Below are 25,696 nucleotides of genomic sequence, written 5' to 3' on the forward strand. Positions count from 1 at the left end.
CCAATTCTTTGAAATGTATTGAGTCTGGTTTTATGGACTACTATAAAATCAATTTTTATACATGCTCCATAAGTACCTGAGAGAAAAATTTTTCTTTCTAATTTTTTGGTGCAAGGTTCTATTGTACACCCATTAAATCAAGCTTATTTATTTCTCTTCCATCTTGACTAAAAATTTTTTCTATGCTTGATCTAACAAGTACAGGGAGATCTATGTGAAAACTTCTCACTACTATGAAGGATTTGTCAATTTATCCCTGGAATTCTATTAACCAGCTTAACATTTTATGTCTTTGTGAATTTTAAATGTGGTGACAGTTTATTTCCCACTAATGTTTTTTACCTTATAATTTTATCTGATATTAATTAGCTACAGCAGCTTGCAGTTAGTTTGCAGGATTTTGTTTTACTTTTTCTTTCATCTGACAATCTTTCTGTTCAAACAAATCTTATGTTAATTTTCAGTTTGATATACATTAAAAATCCACTGTAAGTAGGGAGTATAAAAATATAGTTTCATGCCACTGTGACATTAATATTTTTCAATGAGTGTATTCTGTCACAATACTACAAAAATATTGAAATTATTTGTCCCCACCATATTGTACACTGAGAAAATCCTGACCTATCAGAGGCAATAACCTTCTAACCTACTCTTCTCCCATGCTACACCTCCCAAAAAGATAATAACTTTATTTAACCCTTCCCATTTGGGAATGGAAGTGAAAAGAAAACAGGACCTAACATTTTTTCAGGGTACATTTTGACAGGGTTTTGTTGTACGTGAACTTATTTCTCCCGTCTTATCTTTGGTTTTCTGTCTCATTTTTTTCTTTGAATTGTTTTCCTCCTTTCTTTGTTGAATTGCCTGAAACTAGTTTCTTCCTATACTTTCAAGGTTTACCTTGAATTTTTGCCAGATACATATAACAAAATCTAAAGATACTATTTGATCTCCCTCTTCTAAGAATAAGGATCTTAGAACAGTTTAAGACAAATTATTCTCTCTGGTCTCACTATTATTGTCTACTATTTCAGCTGTTCTTTTTCTTAAATCCCAGAAATTGTTCATTATTATTATATTCATGGCTGTTTCCAATGGGCTACTCCAACAGCTCATAGACCACTAGCTAAAAGAAAGACCACCAGTGGTCTGGAGAGGATTCTGAAAAGCACTGCCTGACCCATTTCCTGAGTGTGGTGTTCACACGCTTCCATGTCTGCACAGGTCTCTCCCTCTACCTAGAATGTCCTTCCCCCTACTCTTTTTCACTAGGATGACTTCTACTCATTCTTTAACACATTCTTCAATATTTTCTGAGGGCCCACTATTGCAAGGTGCTGAGTGTAGAACACTTAACAAGATGGAAGTGGTCTGTGCCCTCAAATCTTACAGTGTAGCAGGAAAAACAGACACTGAACAGTAGCAAGTAATAGCTAATATTCATGGAGCATTTGCTAGGCATTGTTCTAAGCACTTCCCAAGTAAGTTCATTTAATCCTTAAAACAATCCTATATACTTTCTATTGTCTCCATCTTATAGACAGAGAGAGACTAAGTATTTTGTCCTAGGTCACAGGCGTGGTAAGTAAAACAGAATATAGTATTTCAACCCAGGCCTTCTAACTTCAGAAACTGTATTTCTAAACACTAAGCTATACAAATGAGCTTATGGTTACAACCTGTAAGAGCGATGAACCAGCAACTTCATAAGTCGCACAAATAAATAAAACTGCTGTAGGGTGGAGGGGACTGATTTAGACAGGGTAGATCTCTCTGACATGAAGACTGAAGTCAAACATAGGGGAGGCATTTAGTCCCTTAAGCAGTGAGAATTACAAGTGAAAGGCTCCAAAGTTGGAAAAGACTTTTAGGGAATTCAAAGAACTGAAAGAAACATGGTGAGAGCAGAGTCAACAGATTTCATCCATGCTTAGCTGAACTTGCTCTTTGAAGCCACAGAGAATGGACAGAGAGTGGCAGGTGGGAATAGCACGGTAAACATTAGAATCACTGTGGGGAATGGAAGACAAGGGTGGCCAGGAACACAGACACACAAAGCTTCAGCCTGAATGTCTAGTAGAGAATAAAGGCTGTGCATTTTAGGAGTACTAATCTACACAGTCTCATTTTTCTCTAGAAATGTTTAATAGTCCAAATGTTGGGGCAAAGAAGGCAACTGATAGGATGGTTTGGGGATGGGAGAAAGGAGGAGTGAAAAAGTGGAAGGAAATGGATCAAGATATTGAGGAACCAGTGTAAACAAAGGGGCCAGAGATCTGTAAGTCAAAAAGCAAGTAGAGTGGGAGAAACACTACATAAAATTTGAAAGAGGGGTCAGAAGGTAGGATACGGGTGTGTGAGACTTCAGTTTCACGCTTCTCCAACTGAGCCAGCCAGGCACACCCTCCACTCCTACGCTTTACACGTGTTCATACAAAATTAAAAGGAAGACAAAAAAAGATATTGAATGTACATGAGGAATGGTAAGATGTAGGGAGTTTTAAGCTATACTTAAAATGAAGATCTCTAATATAAGATATTAAAATCTTAAAAATAATAAAAAAAAAACATAAAATTAACATCAAGGAACCCCCCACAATTGTCAGTAAGAGAAAGAGCTTACCTTTGAAGAATCAACTCTGCTTGTTGTTCAGAAATAGTTAGACCTAATGTCTGAAGAGACTGGACAATTTCAGAAGCCTCAATTACTCCTTTAAAAAATTAAAAAGAGCATAAACTCAGATTCAGAACTGATAAGGATCTTAGAAATCATGAATTTTACATCTCTCATTTAGTAATGGAAAGTCTTGGACTCAGTAAGGCAAAATTTTTATGAATCTAGGTGAGTTATAGGTTTGCTTAAATACATACTTCCACACCAGCTCAAAATTTAACAAATAGACTAAACAAGTACATAGACATTATTTCATTCAAAAATCATAAAGCCTCGTAGGTGAATAATGATATGCCATCTAAAGAAGAAAGCTTATGTGGCATGATCAAGTAGCATTAAGCAGCAGCAGAACTGAGATTCAAATCAAGACACTCTAACTTCGAAGTAAATTACATTAACTAGGATCTATTCATTTCACAACTTTGCACTTCTATACTTTGATAAATGAGTAGGCATCTCATATGCATAAAGATGCATTGCACTGGCTTAAAAAGAAGTAGAAAATGACCAAACGAAGCCCAAGAGTGGGGCTATTCCTTTGAGAAATCTGGCAGTAAAAATAAAGAAATCAGGGCTAGTAGGACAGTGGAAGAAGGAAAATTATTATTATTAAAGAAATCAGAGCATGTTTATAGACAGAATGAGAGGACTATGAAGAAAGGAACAAAGAGAAAATAGAAGCAATAAACTGGAGCATTAAATACTACTTTCCCCTCAAGCAACTCACAGATTCATGATCCCAACATCAATATACATGAAATAGGATGAAACAAAACAAAGCATGAGAGGGTCCGATGCCAAACTAGTACTAATGCAAAGTTCTCCAGGAAAAGAGGAGGACAAAAATGACTGTTAGCGATGAAAGGAAAGACTTCATCTAAGAGAAGGACTTTGAAGAAACCCCAGAATTCAGGGGCACCTGGGTGGCTCAGTCAGTTGAGCGTCTGACTTCAGCTCAGGTCATCATCTCGCAGTTCATGTGTTCAAACCCTGCATCAGGCTCTGTGATGACAACTTGGAACCTGAAACCTGCCTTGGATTCTGTGTCTCCCTCTCTGCACCTCCCCCACTCATGCTCTGTGTGTCTCTCTCTCAAAAATAAATAAACATTAAAAAAAAATAATTAAAAAAAAAAGAAATCCCAGGATTTGGAGAGTTTTCCTGGAGAGAGGAAGAGAGAAACACGAGAATCTGAACAATGTAAGAACAGTTAGAGGTATCTATTTGTTAGCAATGAAATTCCTTATATACCACTCTGAATATTCTCCTTTATTTTTCATTTTTTCTAACATTTATTTATTTTTGAGAGACAGAGCATGAGTTGGGAAGGGGCAGAGAGAGGGAGACACAGAACCTGAAACAGGCTCCAGGCTGTCAGCACAGAGCCTGATGCAGGGCTTGAGCTCACAAATCATGAGATCATGACCTGAACTGCAGTCAGATGCTTAACCAACTAAGCCACCGAGGCACCCCTGAATGTTCCCCTTTATAATTGCACTCTTAAATACAGCCGATTCTCATTATTCATGGCAGTTATGTTCTACAAGGTCACTATAATCCCTGAATTATCAAATACTGAACCATTATTCCTATGGGAAATACAGGGGTAGGTTCCTGTGAGCCTCTGATCACAATATTTTCACCAATCAATCAATACAAAGCCTTGTCAATATAAAACCTTGTTATATGTGTATATAAATATATGGTACTACATAATACCATATTATATTGTTGATTCAATACCAATTGAACTCACGGCTATTAGTACTACAACTCATGCCTGAATGAAGTTTATCTAATATACATATTTTCTTCCTAAGGCACATCACAGCCTTCTTGCATTCAGGAATGCTAGACAGCACTTCAGCACCATGCTTGGGAGCCACTTTGAACAGCAAAATCACCAACAAAAAGCACAAAAATGCACAAAACAAAAACAAAAAACCATGGCACTAAGTAGACTGCAGAAGGACACTTGTCTACAGTAGGAGTGCTAAAACAAGAAAGCAGAGCATCACTTTCTTCTTTCTCAGCTAGAAATGTGCTCGTCAAGCAAATGAAATTTGTTGCTACTCTGCACATGTCCGTGAAGGACTGAAAAAATGCTGTAAGCATTGATTTTGGAATTACTTCTGGAGTTAAATTTTAGCAAGTAGACAAATTCTCAAATATAGAACCCACAAATTAGGAAAGACTATGCTTTGCTTTAAGAGGTCTGATAAACAGGGGTGCCTGGGTGGCTCAGACGGTTAGGCGGCTGACTCTTGATTTTGGCTCAGGTCATGATCTCGTGGTTTGTGGGTTTGAGCCCTGCATCAGGCTCTGCACTGACAGGGCAGAGTCTGCTTGGGATTCTCTTTCTGCCCCTCCCCCACTTCACTAGCTCTCTCTCAAAATAAATAAATGAACTTTAAAAAAAAAAATATATATATATATATATATATATATATATATATATATATATATATATATATGAGAATAGAGTCTCCAGAGTCTATTAAAAAAAAGAAGCCTGGGGGCGCCTGGGTGGCGCAGTCGGTTAAGCGTCTGACTTCAGCCAGGTCACGATCTTGCTGTCTGTGGGTTCGAGCCCCGCATCAGGCTCTGGGCTGATGGCTCAGAGCCTGGAGCCTGTTTCCGATTCTGTGTCTCCCTCTCTCTCTGCCCCTCCCCCGTTCATGCTCTGTCTCTCTCTGTCCCAAAAATAAATAAACGTTGAAAAAAAAAAATTAAAAAAAAAAAAAGAAGCCTGATAAGCACAAATATGAACTTACAATAAGAAACTATTTCAAAATCTACAAACAAGATAAATTAAGGGAAAACTGTTTTCATTTACTACAAATGTACCATAAAATTTCACCTTTAATTATTTCCTCTGGATCATTTAGAATTTTCTGGAATGAACAACTGATATGTGCACAACTTACATACTGGGATGATTCACCTCTGCTTATCTGGCAGATGATCCTGAGGGGGTTCCATCTCCCAGCTACTGCCTGCCTTAACACTATACACACAGTCCTACCTATTTGACTGAACTGTAATGGGTTCAACATAGGATGAATGTTTGTAGAGAAGTAAAGCTGATAGTAAGAACTGCATTTTGCTAAAAGATTGGACTAAGGCTAGACTTGGGGACATATAATGTGTAAGGCTTAGAGGAGAAGGTAACAAATGTTCGAATCGGACTGGTTTCCACCACAAACTCAGCTTCTTAGATGACTGTCACAGACTTGAACCATCATCAAATTCAAAGGTTTAGTTGTTTGAAGAAACTTGCTTTATGCCTAAAGTTTATATTCAGTATAAACGAGGGGCCAACAAACTATGACCTTCCAGCCAAATGAGGCCTGTTGCCTGCTTTTATAAATAAAGTCTTATTGGAACACAGTCATGTCCATTCATTTACATTTTGTCTAGAGCTGTTTTTGCACTATGACAGCAGAGATGAGTAGCTGCAACTGAGACCACATGGCCCACAAAGCGAAAATATTTACCCACTGACCTTTTACAAAAAAAAATTGCCCACCCCAACTGTGAACTATATTTTCTCCTCAATATATTTAATGTGTTTCTTGAATAACAAGTCTGTGAATTAAATGGCCCTGACTACTCATTTATAGGAAGGGGTTTGAGGATCCATTTTAGTTTTTTATTAAGTTTCTTATGCATTATAATTTTTAAAAAATAAATTCTCACTTCCTATCAAAGGCTGCCTTGAGTGATAAGGGTTTCATGACCCCCCCCTTTCTCCTACTGTGGCACTTGTTTTTGCTCTACACACTGGGACTCCATTAACTCCAAACTATTAATCTAAATAGTGAAAGCATAATTCCAGTCAGAAGATACATATTTAGGGGCACCCGGCTGGCTCAGTTAGTAGAGCATGCAATTCTTCATCTCAGGGTGGTGAGTTCGAGCCCCACACTGGAGGTAGAATTCACTTAATTATAAAAGAAAAGAAGACACATATTTAAATGTCTATCTAGTACTTTTCCCCAATTTCCATGATCTGAGAACAGTTGCTCTAAATTAATTCTTTCAAAAGACTATTAAATGTAAGACAATTTGAAATTTTTTTTAAATTTCAGAATATATAACATTTTATATTTAGAATATATTTAACATTTTAAATTGTAGACTATATATGAATAAAAATAAATATCTCTTGCCCAGAGAGCAAGGAAACATAACTATTTTTAATCTATAACTTTAAGTCAAATTGGCATAATACTCCATAGTGAACATCTTATAAACCGCCCTACTCAGTTTTTAATTCAGTAGACAAAGCTATGTCTTTGTCTTTTCTTCACTAAGACATAAATCCTATAGAAAATCACTTCACTAAGAAAAACAAGTACTACACACTATTAACAATTGTTTTCCAAATAAAAAAAGAGAGACCAAAAACACATTGCTTTATACTGTTGGAAGTATGAGAAGGGCTTCTTCATAGCTGGTGATGAATAGAAAATAAAGACACACCATCATTATTTTTGTCCAAACTCTTAAATGCCAACTTCATTTTTTTCTCATGGTCTTTAAGGTACTGCATAAATTCTTCAAAATCCAGCTTCCCATCTTTGTTGGTATCACCAGTAGTTAAGATTTTCTACAAAAAAAGAAGAAAAAGAGTTTTAAATAGGCTAAACTGCAAAATTATTTGGACATACAAACACTTTGAGCAGATTGCCTGTTTTCCAGAAGACATGCATTTTATAAACTCCAAGATAAAAAACACATACTTGACTTAGTATAGGATTTAAATGTCTAAAATAGTGTTTTTCCCTTTGATTTCCAAAATTAAATAATCTTTTCCAAAAAATGATCCTTATAAAAAGCTGTCATATCAAACTATCTATCTCTATTAATACAAATCATTGCTTTTGAGAAAGAAATAAAATTATGTTATTTGATATTACAAGCAAGACTTCTACCACCACTCAAAATATAAACCTTCTGCCTGGTAAGACACTCATAATCACCCACTCAAAGCTTATAGACTCTATTAGTTTAATGGTCACACTTTGTGGAGAAAATAATGTCTTATTGTGAAATAATGCCTCATTACAGAATGTAAAATGGCCAGACCTCCAAGCTTTGGGCTCAAAGAAAAGGATCTGAACTCCAAAAGATGTAACAAAAGCCTGGAGGAAAATTTATGATTTTAAATGCATAATTTGAAGGGCACCTGGGTGGGTCAGTTAGTTAAGCGTCCAACTTTGGCTGAGGTCATGATCTTGTGATTCGTGGGTTCATGAGCTGTGTTGACAGCTCAGAGCCTGGAGCCTGCTTTAGATTCTGTGTCTCCCTCTCTCTCTGCCCCTCCCCAACTTTTTCTCTGTCTCTGTCTCTGTCTCTCTCTCTCTCTCTCTCAAAAATAAATAAACATTTCTAAAAAATTAAATGCCTAATTTGAAATGAAGGAAGGCTAGGGGCACCTGGGTGGCTCAGTCAGTTAAGCATCCAGCTTTGGCTCAGGTCGTGATCTCACATGAGTTAGAACCCTGCATTGGGCTCTCTGCCGTCAGCACAGAGCCTGCTTCAGATCCTCTATCTCCCTCTCTGCCTCTCTCCCTCTCTCCCTCTCCCTCTCTCTCTCTCTCTCTCTCTCTATCTCAAAAATAAATAAATATTTTAAAAAAAGGAAATGGAAAAAGGCTAGAAATCAATGATGAGTCAATGAGGCTTACCTCAATCTCAAAAAATCAGAAAAAAAGTTTGAAACAAGGCTGAAAGAAAAAAATAAAGAATAAAATGAAGAAAATGTGTAATTGAGACAATCAGTAATATAAATGATGCCTCTTTGGGAATACCAATAAAACTGATAAACCCCTGAAAGTGGCAAATAACCAATGATAGTGAAAATCACTAGATACTACAGCTATTAAAGATATTATAAACAATTTTATATCAAAAAATATGAAATCAAGATAAAATAGCCAAATGCCTAGAAAAAAAGAACTTATCAAAAATTGATACAACAGAAAATATGAGGAGGCCTATAAGTATTAAAGAAATTTTAATCTGTAATTTTAAAACATTCCCAGGAAAGAAAACTATAAGCAGTGTCATTAGTGAAATAGATGCAAAATCCTATATACTAGCAAATCAAATATGACAATATCTAAAATTATAATACTACACATAAAATGGATATTATTTACATATAGTTTTGTATTTACTTATATGTAGTTTTATATATTATATATCATTATATGTGTATATATATGATTTTATATATATATATAGTTGTGCACAATACATATAGTTACATACAACAAGGTGAATGGATTCCAGTAATACCAGGTTAGGTTAATACTATTAAAAAAAATCTTGTAATTTACCACATTACCAGAATAAAAATCATATGATCATCTTAATAAATGCAGGAAACCATCTGATGGATTCAACATCATTCATGATCAAAAACTCTGAGCAAACTAGAAACAGTGTGGTGTTTCCCCAATCTGATAAAAGGTATCTACCAAGAATTCTAGCCTTTTTTGTTTAACCTAGTATGAAAAGGATTCTCTCATCTGCAAACTAAATAGCCTGAATTCAAAAACCACCAATTATTGCTTAGAGCTTTAAAAACAATTACATTTATATTATCACTGAAAAATAATTATTGCTATTTACTTTTTTATAAATTAGATTGAAGATCATTTTCAAAAAGGAAATACATTTATATTATCACTGAAAAATAATTACTGCTATTTGCTTTTATAAATTAGATTGAGGATCATTTTCACCTGGAAATTATGTCCTGATTACTCAAATACATATACTGAGATGAGCATAACTCAAGAGAAAATGTCACAGCATTCTGAGGCCCCATGTACATACTCAAGTTTCTTCTAAGAAGTTTGAATTTTGGTCAATGGAAATATCAGGGAACAATTATCATTTCGTAAATTACAAGTTAAAAGACATCCCGACCCTATCTTTGAACAGCTTTTTTTTAACCCATATTACTTTAACCCTTCTTGTGGTAAATAAGGACTCCAACTTACAAAAATATGAAAGACCAGGGTTTCCCTTTTGAATTTTCTTTTGTATTCCTCTGTAGAAATAAATGAAGACCTATCAAATGAGAAAAGCAAAGGCTATTTGTTCTGAGCTTACTTATAGCAAGGGAATCAGCCATGGTCAGTTGTGGCTGAGACTCAAAGGCAGGCACAGAATGGGCAAGCTTTATAGTGGGGAAAAGGGAGGCTTCGGCTGTGCCCTGATTGGCAGCTCTTGGCCTGGGGAAGCTATAGGCAAGCTAACTAGAAGTGGGAGGCATCCTGTGTGATTGGTTAGGAGTACCTATTCAGCTTTCTGGTCCTAAGTTGGAAATGGAGATAAAAATTACAGAAGCTGTCAGTTATCAATCAATCTGTGGCCATTTGGGGCCATTACAGAAGTTATTATTTTGCTTTCCGGATTGTCTAGAGACCACAATCTGGCCTCCTGTTAAGTCTTAGTTATAGCAGGTTGGTTGTCTGGATCATTTATTATAGAAAATGGGTTGGTTTCCTGAGTGGATTGCTACAAGTTGTGGGCCAAAGTTCAATTTTAAATATGGGCAAACCATTGTCCATACTTGTGTATTCAGTCTCTCCCCCTTCACAGTAAAAAGCCAAATAAAACATTATTCAAAAACCTATTAGCTATCAGAATAAAAAGTTGTATCTTTTCTTGCTTATCATTACATAAGTACCATTTCTATTTTTTAATTGGTTGAATTATTAATCTATATAAATGAGTTTTCTACTAGGGAAGCTGGAGACATGTGGGAGAAAACTCACATCAGAACCCCCTAAAGATGTCACTGTCACCTGAGGAAAAGCCACATCAGTGTTCCCTGGAAGTATAAGGTTCTGTGTAGTTGCTGAAAGTCCTCCAGAATTAACTCTTCCTTGGTTTTAATATGTGAGCCCTCAGCAGTCATCACTGGGTATACAAAGCCTTTATATGGCTCACACCATCTCTTACCAAAAACAAAAGATTTGCAAAAAAATTTTTTGACAAAAAAAAAAATGTTTCAAGAACTGAACTGGTTTATGGCTTAAACCAGAATTTCTTATAAAAGCATAGTTTGTATCAAGTAAACAAACACAAGTCACACTTGAAAATCTAAGTGCAAGAGTGGCTTTAAATAAGCCTAAAAAGGATATTTAGCTTTAAAAAGAAGAATACTTTAGTTTTTGTTTTAGGAATTTAAAAAATTGAGTGAACTTTCCAGAGATAACATTTTGGGTTGGCCTAGTCCACAGACAATACCCAATCCAGGCCTCTGATGCTACCAATGAAGAAACTAAGGCACAGGGCTTGACATAGAGAACATGCCCAAAGTACAACTGATCTATCACTGGTTGGATGATTCAAATAAAGATTCCCAAAGATCACACAGCTAGTAAGAAGAATTTTACTAAATCTTAACATCGACAGAACTCAGCCAAGAGATTTTTGAGAACAAAATACCAATGATCTGAAATGAATTCAATGGTCCTCATGGTCTTGAATCTGCCATTCTACTGGTGTAGATACCCAAAGAGCAAATATAATTGGAAAGGAATTCTATTCAATACTAATTTCCAAACAGAAAATAATTTGGAAATACAGTGATTGAAACAGGTATAAGGCATTACATACTGAGAAGTAACCTATAATCTAGGCAGCTGGGAAAAAAGAGGGATTCCATGAGGTAATGATGCCTGAGCTCAGTCTTCAAAAGTCTGCTAATTGGGCATGCTATGAGGAAAGGTCAGCAGTGGTGAAACCCCAAGACTACAAGCCACTCAGACTGAATGCCCTCCTTCCAGAAACAAAAACCAAAAGATAATATTAGACGATTTCCAACTACCACTCCCCTCCCAAACATACATATGGTGATTATCCCAGTTCCCCAAAGTGAGGAAGGAACATCATTGGCCAAGAAGCCCATTCACCCTACTAATAACAGGTGAGTATATTGAACGAGGTGACCTCCGCAAAACAAGGTTTTAGCCAACATCTTGAGAACAATCTGAATTTTGAAGTTTTATGAGGGCCAGGGGAAATAATGAGAAAATGCTTGAGAAAAGTTTTAGCTGTGTTGAGTTATTCTTAATATGGTAAAACGTGGGTAATCAGCAGGTCAATTGGGAACGTGTCAATTTGGCTTCCCCAAGCCTGTCCAGAGCTCCCAGCCCCACAACTCTCTTACCATAGCCCCAATGAGGCCCACCTGCCCTTTCTCCAGGAAATCAATGATCCTCATATCCTGCAGGCCTTCCTGAAACTCAAGGATGTCCAGGGTCCCATCTTCATTATGGTCCAAGTACCGAAAGAGTTTTTCAAAAGGGGATCCATTTGGGATGTCTCTGGCGTCAGGAGTGGACCACGCTGTGTACTCCGGCAGTTTCCCAGAGGTGGAAGTGAGAGGGAGGAAGGAGATACTGCCCACCACACGCACAGCTGGCAGGGACCTATGATAGCAGTGTTCTCCCCAGCCACTCCCCCCAGGCTCCTTGTTCGAGATTAAAACAGGAAGGGGAGGGACCATCGGAAGGGCTCCAGGGCAGAGGCTCGAGGTGCATCCGTGCGCGCGGGAGGTCTCACTGCTGGGGGCCTGGCTCCAGGCAGAGGCCATGGTGCTCCGCCTGCACTGGGAGGTCGGCGGATGAGACGCCCAGGTTTTCACCCCACTCCAGGAGGAGCCTAGAAGGGACAACTCGTGTCCTTCCCCCAAACTTCTGGAAGGACCTCTGCATAGGACTGTCTCTAAAGGTAGATATTCTTTTTAGAGAAAAGGTTGGGGCGGGGGTGGGGGGGGAGCGATGGTTAGGACATGGACTGTAGGGCCACATTGGTGGTAAGGTCCAACATTTTTTTTAGGTTGTTTCGTCACGCCTTTTTAGAAAAGCCTTCTAAGGCTGAGGCGCATAATATTGTTGTAAAGATAAGTAATTAGGAACCTGATGAAAATCTGCCCATTTGGGCTTTCTCTCTGTGATTCTACCCCACCCCCACCCCCAGTTCCTTATCTTCAGCCAGCATTTGCAGTGGCTCGGGGTCAAGGCTACTCTAACTGCCAGGGTCCCAGCTTTGCCCTTGCAGATGTTGGCAGCACACTCAGGATAATCTCAAAATGGACAGAAGTTAAGTCAGCTGGGATCCCAGAGGGATGTCAGGAGATCTTCATAAACAATGTGGCTTCTTAATCTCACTCTCCAGAGCCACTGATGGCTCTGGCTCCCCTATACATATACCTATGGTCCCTCCCCTGCTCTACTGGAAATGTAGAAGTGTAGTTTCACAGTAAAAACTCCCATTTTTTTTATGTAATTTGTTTACCTAAATATGGAATACTCTTTAAAAAGTTGAATATTAAAATTCAGGCAGGACAGCAGCAACTCTCTCATTCATTGCAGTGGGAATGCAACATAGCACAGCCACTTTGGAAGACAGTTTGGCAGTTTCTTACAAAACTAAACGCACTCTTACCATACAATCCACCAATCACGCCCTTGGTATCTACCCAAAAGAGCTGAAAACTTATGTCCACACTGGAGCCTGGGTGGCTCAGTCAGTTGAAAGTCTGACTCTTGATTTCCACCCAGGTCATGATCTCTTGGTTCATGAGATGGAGCCCCACATCAGGCTCTGGGCTGAAAATGCCGAGCCTGCTTGGGATCTTACCTCTCTCAAAATAAATAAACTTAAAAAAATTACATCCACACAAAATCCTGCACACAGATGTTTATAGCAGCTTTATTCATAATTGCCAAAACTTGGAAACAACCAAGATGGCCTTCAGTAAGTGAATTGATAAGTAAACTGTGGTACATCCACACAATGGAATATTATTCAGCACTAAAAAGAAATGAGCTATCAAGCTCTGAAAAGACAGAGGAAACTTAAGTGCATATTACATATTACTAAGTGAAAGAAGCTAATTTGAAAAGAGTACATACTATGATTCTAGCTATATGACATTCTGGAAAAGGCAAAACTATGAACACATTAAAAAGACTGGTGGTTGCCAGGGGGTTGGGGGAAAGGGTAGAAGAATGAATAGGCAGAGCACAGGGGATTTTTTTAGGGCAGTGAAAACGATCTGTATGATACTATAAAGATAGACACATGTCATTATACATTTGTCCAAACCCACAGAACACCACCAAAAGTGAATCCTAAGGTAAACCATGGACTTTGGGTGATAATGATGTGTCAACGTAGGTTTATCAATTGTAACAAATGTACAAATCTGGTGCCAGATGTTGATAATGGGGGAAGCTATGCATGTGTGGAGGAAGGGGGTATATGGGAAATCTCCGTAACTTCATTTTGCTGTGAACCTAAAACTGCTCCAAAAAATTAATTAATTAATTATTTTTTTTTTTTAATTCACAAAGAAAATTTAATTCAGCCATTATCTGTTAGCTCTTGCTCCATTTATTCACCCTGTCAAGTACTGACAACATAAAGAGGCCTGTCACATGTCCATGAAACACCCACAGGTTTGCCTCTAAGAGGAAGTTATGCTATGGTTAGTTCTAAGTACCACAGTAGGCTTTCCAATAAACACCCACCCCCCCGACCCCAGCCAGAGCTGTTGAGCAGTGGTAAACATCTAATGCTGTTTCATTAGATGTGCTGTGGCCCCATCAAGAATGAATTCTCCCACAAAAGGAGAACTGCACAGTCCACAGGTTCCCTGTGCACTGCAGAGAAGGCACGTACTCACAAAGAGTCATAGAAGACAGACATCCAGACAGGGCACAAGAGTCCAGTGGTCCGAGGAGAAAAGACAAAAGTAATGGCCAGAGTAATAAGGAAAACTGACAGAATCTTACAGAACTGATAGGAGGAAGCAAAACATAGAGCTGATAGTTTCATCTAATAAAAGGGCAACTATTTTTGTTGAATAGCTAGCTCTTCCCACTTTTAAAAATTACCCTGTTCCTAATTTGCTTATAATTACCCCCCACCCATCCATCCAACACAGACCTCCTATACGGAAAGCTGTGAGGACACGGTTGTGGGACCCTGTCTGTCTTGTTCACCACTATGTCCCCAGTTCATTGAACAGTGTCTGGCACTACTCAAAAGCATTAATTGAATGATATTAATATTTGTGCTACCTACTATGTAGGTCTTACCATTCTTAGTTTACATTTCAGGTTTCCAGGCATTAAATAGCTCACCCAAGGTCACAAGTGGTCTAACTAATTCCACAGCTCATAATAATAACCACCACACACATTGCACCAGTGAATGAAATAGGTATGATCGTCTACAGTTCAGAGTGGGGCATCAAACTTTCTCAACAAATCCTTTCACTGTGTTCATAGGTCCTGTCCAGTAAAGAAATAATTCTGGGGTGCCTGGGTGGCTCAGTCGGTTAAGCACCCGACTTTGGCTCAGGTCATAATCTCACGGTTCATGAGTTCAAGCCCCGTGTTGAGCTCTGTGCTGACAGCTCAGAGCCTGGAGCCTGCTTCAGATTCTGTCTCCCTCTCTCTTCACCCTTCCCCCACTCATTCATTCATTCATTCTCTCTCTCTCTCTCTCTCTCTCTCTCTCTCTCTGTCTCTGTCTCTGTCTCTGTCTCAAAAATAAGTAAATGCGGGCGCCTGCGTGGCCTAGTCGGTTGAGCATCTGACTTTGGCTCAGGTCATGATCTCACAGCTCTGTGAGTTTGAGCCCCACATCGGGCTCTGTGCGGACGGCTCAGAGCCTGGAGCCTGCTTTGGATTCTGTGCCTCCCTCTCTCTCTGCCCCTAACCCACTCGCGTTCTGTCTCTGTCTCTCTCAAAAATAAATAAACATTAAAAAAAAAATAAGTAAACATTTTTTAAATAAATAAAAAGAAAGAATTCTGAGTGCACTAGGGTAAAATTATACAGGTACGCTGAAGCCTTGAACAAATGGGTAATAATTTACCAGGCAGAAAAGAGGGAGTGAGAGCAATGCCAAGCAGAGAAAAGAAAATAAAGAGACAAATGTCCATGGTTGTGGCCCAATCAGGGAAACAGAATGTTGGGGTTTGGGAAGAAGACTAACAGGTAGACTGCTATCAAGATGGAATGGGTATTTTATGCCTTAAGAAAGACTTCTTCCATTTTTTTCATTCTTTCCAAAATAAAGATGTCATCCCTTGAGGGATAAGATTTTAGAATATAAGGAGAAAAAACAAAAGATACAGATGTTATATATTTTAGAACATTTGACATAAATGTATTTGGAATTCATTGTTTTTCTTATACCATAATCTCCCTGCTATGATGTCCTAAAATGTACCTCTATGATTTCTTTATCATATTCTCTTTAGTAATAAAGTTTCCGACAACTGAAATGCTAATGAAATAAATCCCTCTTGTTAACAGAGGAATTATGTCATGGAGTAAAACCCTGAAAAGAAATTGCATGCAAAGCAATACACATTTGCTAAGCTACTGTTTTTGTATGTGACCCTATTCCATCTGTAGTTGTAAATATAAAATTTATGGACAGAGAATCAAAACAATCATAGCATGTCAGAGTTGGAAGACCCCTTAAATCAGGCTGTCCAGTCCAACCACTTGTCAGACACTGCCTAATCGTTTAGCATACACTCAAAACCCATTAGGACAGAGGGTCCTCAAGTCCATCATCTAGTACCTGTGACATCACATTTTAAAGGCTTTTCTACATGAACTTTCATATCCAGTCAAGAGCTCAGTCGGTTAAGTGTCCAACTCTTGATCTCAGCTCGCATCTTGATCTTAGGGTTGAGTTCAAGCCTCATGTTGGGTGTGAAATCTACTTAAAAAAAAAAAAGATCTCTGTCCAAGAAAGATATTTGCATTTTAAGAATAATGAAAGTAAAGCAAAGGGTTAAGTGACTTGACCAGGACTACACAGTCACACCACGTAGGGACCTTGTTGGCCATGCTACTTCCCTTCCTGCTCTCAGCAGTCTCTGCTGTGAGAGTCCTAGACCCCTTATGATGATAAATCTCTCCTAAGAAAGTTACAGTAAGACTTGATGCACATGAAAATATGGCAAACAACTTAGTTTTAAAACTGCCTGTAATTTACCTGGTTAACTAAACACATTTGTTAAATCAGCCAGCTCTGAACCTGGATACAGGAATACCTTCATACTCTATGAAACCTGACCCCCATTCTCCTCCACATACTACTAAAAGAGGAGTCACTAAAATGATGCCGAGATTGGAGAAGGAGGAAAAATATCTGTAAAATCCTTTGGGCAAGATCCTCTTTTTTCATTTTATTGCCTGAATTCAAAATTTTTCATTTTATTGCCTGAATTCAAAAATGCATTTGTTGTTTTTTTCGTTTTGGTTTGGTTTTGGCCCTACACTGTTCCAAATTCTTCCAAATTCTTCTTCTAAATTGAAACAAAATAGCATAATTCCAGCTAAAACTGCTGACTCTTCCCCATCAGTTTATTTTCCTCAGAATTTCCATTTGGGTAAATTAAAATTCAGATTATTTCCTCTATTCTTTAATGTTCTAAAACTTGTTCCTTAGAGTACCTCAAATGGCATCCAAACATTGGGACTGTACTTTAGAATGCTCTAATGTAGCCTTTGACGAAAAACAATAAGGAGGAGGAGAGGGAGGAGGAAAAAATAGAAAATACTCTAGGGGCGCCTGGGTGGCTTGGTCAGTTAAGCATCTGACTTCGGCTCGGGTCATGATCTCACGGCTGTGGGTTCAATCCCTACATCAAGCTGTGTGCTGACAGCTCAAGCCTGCTTTGGATATTGTGTCTCCCTCTCTCTCTCTCTCTCTGCGCCCCCCCACCCCCACTCGTACTCTCTTTCAAGAAAAATAGACATTAAGGGGCACCTGGGTGGCGCAGTCGGTTAAGCGTCCGACTTCAGCCAGGTCATGATCTCGCGGTCCGTGAGTTCGAGCCCCGCGTTGGGCTCTGGGCTGATGGCTCAGAGCCTGGAGCCTGTTTCTGATTCTGTGTCTCCCTCTCTCTCTGCCCCTCCCCCGTTCATGCTCTGTCTCTCTCTGTCCCAAAAATAAATAAACGTTGAAAAAAAAAAGAAAAGAAAAGAAAAATAGACATTAAAAAACAATTTTTTTTAAAAAAAAAGAAAATATTCTAAAAAGCAGAACTTGCTTTGAAATCTTTTCCCTGGGTAGTTTTGCAACACTTAGTAATGGTTAGCTGTATTCCTTAAGACTCTCTTCTACACTCTACTTTTATATTCCATATTCTTTCCATTTAAGGTCTAAAAGAACTTAAACAGAAATCTGCTGTCTTCTAATTACTGAATTCATTACAAACGCTTGGAAACATGGAGAGGAGATATTATCAGATGGAAATTTAGAGAGATTTCACTTCATGCTGAATATTTGTCTTAGCTGCAAACTATTAGGCTTCCCTTGAAGAGTCACCTCATAGTTCTCATTTCTAGGTACTCAAGTAAATAATCTCCCCAATCCTTGACATTATGCAAACCCTTGACCTATGCCTCTGAAACTCTCCCCCATACAGACTGACCATGTGACCCTAATTCCAAGTACTTGGTTAGCTACTGTTTCCCAGGCTTGCTTTAACCCTCTCTTCCTCCACTTATTTTCCACACGGCCACCACAGTGATCTTCCTTTTAAAAACATCAGTCTGCCTGTGTCCCGCTCTTACTTAACACCTCTCAAGGCTCCCATTGCTCATATAAAAGCCAAACCATTCAACAGGCCCAAAATGTCTTTGAGGATCTGACCTGTCTTCCTCTGATATGACACTAATTTTTCAAGAAGACCAACCAGGCACTAAGTGGAAAGTCAGCTGTACTGAGGCCTTCTGTTCTGGAAGGGGCACTTGGCTCATCCTCACAGGAACAGATAACCTCCTCCAGGTAGGGGTTTCCCTTTCCCCTATCTGGAGGCTTATGGAATACCTGATTGACAGGCCTGAAATCCCCACATAACATAGCATCTGACCAGGGAATCTGCTTCATAGTAAAAGAGGTGTGGAAGTAGGCCCATGACCAAGGGATCCACTGGCGTATTACACACCACATTGTCCAGAAGCAGCCATCCTCACAGGATGCTAGAGGGGCCTACTGAAACCATAACTGAAGCACTGAGGAGACAATATTTGGCCAAAGTGAGTTGCCACCCTTCAGGATGCAGTATATGTATGAGATGAGAGACCTCTGTATGGTTCTGTGCCCCCAACAGGAAGAAAACATGAGTTCAGGAACCAAGAGGTAGGAGCAAGAGCAGTCACACTTACTAGCATTCCATGTGACCCACTGGGAGACTTTTTGCTTCCTGCTCCCACAACTCTGGGCTTTACAGGGTTAGTTTCTGGTCCCCAAACAGGGAATACAGCAAGGGTCCCCCTGAACCACAGCTACAGCTACCACCAGGACACTTGGAACTCCCTGGGTCCAGGGACCAACAGGCAAGAAAAGAAGTCACTGCTTTAGTAGGTTTCAGTTGACCCCGATCAGCAGGAGACAGGGCTGCTTTTATGCAATGGAGACAAACAGGAATAGGTATGGAACTTAGGTGACCCATGTGGACACCACAAATGCTACCTGGTACTCCACTGCCCAATTAGAACTGTGAATGGACACAAGCAGCAACACTGGCTTGAGAAGCTCAGACCCCTCACAAATGAAGGTTTGGGGCAACCGGAAGTCACAAAGACCTGCAGGCATTATAGCTGAGTATGAGTGGAATTTAAAGGAGACAGTCAAGAGGCGCCTGAGTGGCTCAGTCGGTTAAGCGTCTGGCTCTTGACTTGGGCTCAGGTCATGATCTCACGGTTGTGGGATTGAGCCTCACATCAGGCTCCACACTGAGCATGGAGCCAACTTGAGATTCATTCTCATTCTCACTCTCTCTCTCTCTCTCTACCCCCGCCCTCCAGCTCACACTCTCTCTCTCTCTCTCTCTCTCAGAATAAATAAATATTGTTTTTAAAAAATAGACAGTCAAGAAGGGAAATGAGTACCAGCTGTGACTGGAATGGAGACTGTAGTTTGTCTCACTGACCTCCCTGAGAAACAGAGGGAGAGAACAATGAGGAAGTATTCCCCACAATGATGTAGAGAAGCAGATTTGCATGGCACAAGGAGAGGTCTCTGGTGGCTAGGTCAGATCACCCGTGAAGGAAAACTGATGTGGGAGCAGAGCTGACTGACGGCTGCCCTTGCCACACCCTTGGACCCTGCTGCCATAGCTCTGACACCAAGTACGTGCTTGCTCTGGGCTGCTCCAACCAAACACTGGCCACGGCAGGGGACCAGCACAGGGCAGCCTGTGACACAGGACTCCACTGACAACATTTGCCCTGTGACTCCCTATTATCTTAGCTGAGACTTTCTAAGAACACTGCTTTGACCTAAAGTTGTTCCAAAATCATTCTTTCTTCAACTCTTCTAACAGGGGTTAAATTTATGTCATGGTCTTAAGATCCCCTCGACTTACTCCTTTTTTCGTCCTCCTTATCCTTCACAAGCATTGCTCCCAATAAATCTTTTGCACACTCAATCCCATCTTGGGTTTCTTCCCCTCAGAAGACCAGAACTGACAGTACAAGAGAAGTTCAACACAAGAGGTGATAACATGGGATCTGGCAACTGGCTCACTCATCACCCAACCGGCAAAGAGCCCTGAGTGGAATATGGCACAAGAATAATGTTTTGCACAAGGTGGGAGCCCAATGCTGATGATTTCCCAGTGGTGATCTGGGAAATGACTGAGGACGACGCTGTGGTATAATAATTCAGGCATTTGAAAAATATGCTATAAGGGTAGGCAAGACAGTGTACTGATAAAAGGATCAATTTACCAGGAGGATACCAAAATGCTAAATTTGAACACACCAGTAGTATAGTCCACTATATAGTCTATTTTTAAAATATAAAAGGGAAAATTGACAGAATTATAAAGAGAAGTTGGCAAATCCACAATCACAGAGGGAGCTTTTGACATCTTTCAGTAGAGACTGTAGTAACAATAGTCAACTCTTGACTTCAGCTCAGGTCATGAAATAAGGGTCGTAGGATCGAGCCCCATGTCAGGCTCCACGCTGAGCATGGCATGGAGCCTGCTTAAGATTCTCTCTGCCCCTCCCCAACTCATGCTTGCTCTCTCTATAAATAAATAAATAAATTAATTAATTAATTAATTAATTAATTAAAAAAAAAATAAAGGCTAATGGCTGATTGCTTATTAGGTACCAGGCAGTTTTATAAGTACTTGACATATTTTAATTCATTTATTCTTCACAATAACCCTATGATATAGGAACTAATGTTGCTTCTGTCATAGTTGGGGAAACTGGGGCAAGAGAGGTTAGGAAAATTGTCCAGAAAGGGATGAAGCCAAAATTGGTAAAGGGGAGTTACAGAATGAATAAGTCACAGGGATGAAAACCACAGCATAGGGAATATAGTTAATGGTATTGTAATAGTGTTGTATGGTGACAGATGACAGCTACACTTGTGAGCACAGCAGAACATACAGAGTTGCTGAATCACTATGTTGTACACCTGAAACTAATGTAACATTGTGTGTCAACTATACTTCAATTAAAAAAAGAGAGAGAAAAAGAACATTGTCCAAAGTTAACTAGTTAAGTAGCAGAACCAAGATTCAAACCCAGACAGTTTGCTTAGATTTCTCCTATTTTCTTATGCATGTAAAAAGATGTTTATCTGCCAAAACTATGAAGACAATAAAAAGATCAGCAATGGGGGACAGGGATGAGTAGGCAGAGCACAGAACTTTTAGGGCAGTGAAAATTCTCTGTATGATATTGTAATGATGGATACATGTCATTATACATTTGTCCAGAACTACAGAATATACATTCCTAGAGTGAACCCTAAGGTAAACTATGGGCTTTGGGTGATAATGATGTGTCAATGTAGGTTCACTCTTGGTTTAAAAAAAGCACCATTCTGGGGGCGCCTGGGTGGCGCAGTCGGTTAAGCGTCCGACTTCAGCCAGGTCACGATCTCGCGGTCCGGGAGTTCGAGCCCCGCGTCAGGCTCTGGGCTGATGGCTCAGAGCCTGGAGCCTGTTTCCGATTCTGTGTCTCCCTCTCTCTCTGCCCCTCCCCCGTTCATGCTCCGTCTCTCTCTGTCCCAAAAATAAATAAACATTGAAAAAAAATTAAAAAAAAAAAAAAAAAGCACCATTCTGTTGAGTGATGTTGACGATAGGGGAGGCTATGCATGTCATGTGTAAGGGCAGAGGGTATATGGGAAATCTCTGTACCTTCCTCTCAATTAAACTTAAAAATTGATCTTAAAAAATAAGTCTTCATTTAGAAAAAAAAAAGATGTTTCTCTTATTTTATCCAGCATTTCTTTGTATCTTGCAATAGGAGGATTTTTTGGTTATCTTGTCCTACATAGGCTGGAAATACAAGTACTAACAACCGCTTTACCCTTAAATTTTATCTTTTTTCTGCAATTATCTCAAATGGGCCTCTGCCTTGTTTAGGCTGTTTCAAATCACAGGCCTAAATATTTTTGTATTACAGTGTTTAGGTGACTAAGACATGATCCTCATCTTCGAGATGGTTGGTCTTATTGGAGGGCACAGGCAGTAACTGAAAATAATACATTTTGAAAATGATAACAGTAGTGACATGTGAGACAAATGACTTACACATAGTAGGGTGTGATCAACTCTTCTATAGAGGGTAGCCCAAAAAGGCTCATCTCAGAGGAGGTGATACTTATAAAAACAAAACAAAAACCTCTTTTTCCCCCTAATTATAATAATATACAATTATTTTTAAAAATTGAATACAAAAATTGTGAAGAAAAAAGTAAAAAGGTAATTTAACTCCAGTCATCCATAAATAACCATTATTGACCTTTTTTTTTAAGTTTATTTTGAGAGTGTGCAAGCAGGGTAAGGGTAAAGAGAAAGGGAAAGAGAATCCCAAGCAGGCTCCACACTGTCAGTGTAGAGCCCAATAAGGGGCTTGAATTCATGAGCCATGAGATCATGACTCAAGCTGAATCCAAGTCAGAGTTTAACTGACTGAGTCACCCAAGTGCCACTACCATTATTAACATTTTATTGAAGAAGTCAAGGGGCACCTGGGTGGTTCAGTCAGTTAAGTGCTGGACTTCGTCTCAGGTCATGATCTCAGTCTATGAGTTCAAGCCCCACATTGGGCTCTGTGCTGACAGCTCAAAGCCTGGAGTCCGCTTCAGATTCTGTGTCTACCCCCTCCCTCATGCTCTGTCTCTCTCTCAAAAATAAATATTTTTTAAAAAAGAAGTCAAAAAAGAGTGCTGGGAACTCTTATCTAGCATAACTGGGAATATCTAGCATAAGCACTAATATCTAGCATAGATATCTAATAGTGCATAAGCACTACTATCTAGCATAGCACTAACTAATATCTAGCATAGCTGGGAACTAATATCTAGCATAAGCACAGGGAGTAATACTGTATATGTGTATATGTATGCATAAAATACATTTTATGCTCATGTATAATATATGTGTGTGTGTGATAGCGATAAATATATGCCATCCTATTCTATGTTTGCATTCACATAATTTTATACAACTTACTTTATAATTTGTTCATATATAAACTCTGGAAAACTAAAGGCATTTTTTATTTCTGATTTTAAGTTCTTATTTTCTTAATCAACCTTACCAGAGGTTTGTCTATTTTATTCATATTTTCAAAGAACCAACCAAAAAAGCGTATCTTTGGAAATTTAAAGCATACATTTAAATAATTCACGGGTCTGGGGCACCTGGGTGGCTCAGTTGGTTAAGTGTCCGACTTCAGCTCAGGTTATGATCTCATGGTTCTTGGGTTCGAGCCCCGCATCAGGCTCTGTGCTGACAGCTCAGAGCCTGGAGCCTGCTTCGGATTCTGTGTTTCCCTCCCTCTCTGCCCCTCTCCCACTCACATACACACACTCTCTCTCTCTCGCTCAAAAAAATTAAAAAATCTAAAAATTAATAAATAATTCATGGGTTAATGATGAAATCACATTGGAAATTAGAAAATACTTGGAACTAAATAACAAAAATACAAATTTGTGGGATGCAGCTAAAAAAAAGTGATTAAAGGGATACTGTAGTTCAAAATTAAGTCATCAAGCATTCAACTGAAAAAATTAGAAAAAGAGCAAATGAGTAAGCCCCAAGAAAGCAGAAGGAAAGACACAAATTAATGGGAAAAAAATAACAAACCGTCAGCAAAAAGTACCAAACGTTCATTCTTTCAAAGTATAAATAAGAAAAATCTTTGACAAAATTGAAGGAGGGGGGTGGAGATCAATATCAGAAATGAAATTGAACAAGTTAATGACACATAGTCAGAACTTTTTAAAACCTGTAAGTGAATATTATGAACCTTGGACAAAATAGACAGTTTTCTAAAAATTGTAACTTACTAATAAGCCTGACCTCGGTAAGAAATAGTAAACTAATGGGGGGCCTGGAACTACTAAAGACATTGAACGAGTAGCTTAAAACGTAACTGTGAAACAGTTGTTGGCTCTTATAGTTTAATCACCTTCCCTCTTGGGATAGGGAATGTCGAAGTGTCCTCTTATGTTTCAGAGCGGTTGGCGAGGTTCCAAGTATCCCCACCCCGCTAAGGGGGCTGAACTTCAGAGGCACAATCAAAATGACTCATAGGAGTTGAAACTGCTCAGCGACAGGCCAACCCTTTAGGTCAATATATGTACTGAGGACATTAAGAAGGTCTTAAACAAGGGAATGTTGCCTGTCCTCAACAGTTAGCTGGCAGGAAACACACGGTTGGTTTTCACAAGTTCTGAAACACTAGACAAAACTAGCTGGTGTAACAAAGCAGCTTCTGAGTGTCACAAAGTGTGAGCCTTTTTTACAGAACCTGGAGCCCACGTAAGTCTGAGAACTTGAAAAACAAACAACAACAAAAACCCTAAAGAAACAAAAAACTTAATGAGAGCTAAAAAAAAAAAAAAAAAAAAAAATTCTTTATGATTAAATTTTGCAAAAAGGCAGGTGAAGGAGCCGGGATGCATTCACACAAAAAGTACTGCGGTACAGACGTTTTAAATCGTTAGAGCGGGCTACAGTGTTCGCTGCGCTAACTCCCTTTGGAAAAATACCAGGAGGCTTTCAGGTGACGAGCACCGGTCCCGGGGGACCCTGGCCCCGCACCCCATTCCCGAGCTTCAGCACCCGATCGCCGGCTGGAAGCCGCACAGTTCCGCCTTCCTTGCAGCCTGCACCCAGAATCTCCGCAGCCCTCCCGCCCCTCCCGCTGCGCCCAGCAGCCACCCACCTCCTCGCCATCCTGGCCCAGGGCGACGCCCAGGCCCTTGAGCCCCTCCTGCAGCTCGCCGATGTCCACCACGCCGTCCCCGTTGCGATCCAGCTTCTGGAAGAGGGTCTCGAAGCGCGTCGGCGGCGCCGCGTCCTGGCAGGCCGCCGCGGGCAGCACGAAGCCCCGCAGCCAACGCAGCATGGTCCCGGAGGCGCGGGGCGGCGCAGCCCAGGGGAGTCACCGGGGCGACGACTCGGGGGGTGGCGGGTGCGACGAGGATCAGCGCCCCGGCCGCCGCCTGGCTGCGAGGAGCCCGCCGGGTGTAGGGCGCAGGAGCAGAGACCCCAACCCAGCCCGGCTTGGCGCGCAGGGAGTGGCCGCTCTAGCTGCTGCTCGGGGAGGAGCTCGCCCGGCGCCGACCTCCCTTAGAGGCGTGGAGGGGCGGGCCTAGCGCTGCCTAGAGCGGAGCAGGAAGTGAAAGGGCTGCCGTGGGTCTCCGGAGGGGCGGTGCCGGGAGGAGGAGGTCTGTTCGCGCCCCGTGGAGCTGTCAGAGGTGCAAGTTCGAGGAGCAAGCCTCCAGAGGCTGGGGGTTTTAGCATCCGCAGGTTAAGTGCTGGGGCGGGGGGAGAGGACGTTCGAAGCTCAGGTTAACTTCACGCCCCCTTTCCCTAACAGCTTGGAGTTTCAGCAAGCTGCCCGGAGGTAGTCCTCTCTGCATGGAAAGTGAGCCATGTCAGTCGGCCCAGATATCTGACTTTTTCGT

The 25,696-nt window shown here is 40.2% G+C and overlaps 1 protein-coding gene across 1 annotated transcript in view; it reads right to left on the reverse strand.

Annotated features, from left to right (window-relative positions):
* Positions 1-25,380, reverse strand: part of LOC123598356 (calcium-binding mitochondrial carrier protein SCaMC-1) — a 61,867-nt gene extending 36,487 nt beyond the window's left edge. The window contains exons 1-3 of the mRNA XM_045478483.1: positions 24,952-25,380; positions 7,163-7,289; positions 2,627-2,714 (exon numbers count right to left, since the gene is read on the reverse strand). Coding sequence (XP_045334439.1) covers positions 2,627-2,714; positions 7,163-7,289; positions 24,952-25,134 — 398 coding nt within the window. The 5' untranslated portion in view covers positions 25,135-25,380. The remainder of the gene's footprint in view (positions 1-2,626; positions 2,715-7,162; positions 7,290-24,951) is intronic.
* Positions 25,381-25,696: the final 316 nt, after the last annotated feature.

Source organism: Leopardus geoffroyi, chromosome C1 (assembly GCF_018350155.1).
Source record: "Leopardus geoffroyi isolate Oge1 chromosome C1, O.geoffroyi_Oge1_pat1.0, whole genome shotgun sequence".
Taxonomy (NCBI): Eukaryota; Metazoa; Chordata; class Mammalia; order Carnivora; family Felidae; genus Leopardus; species Leopardus geoffroyi.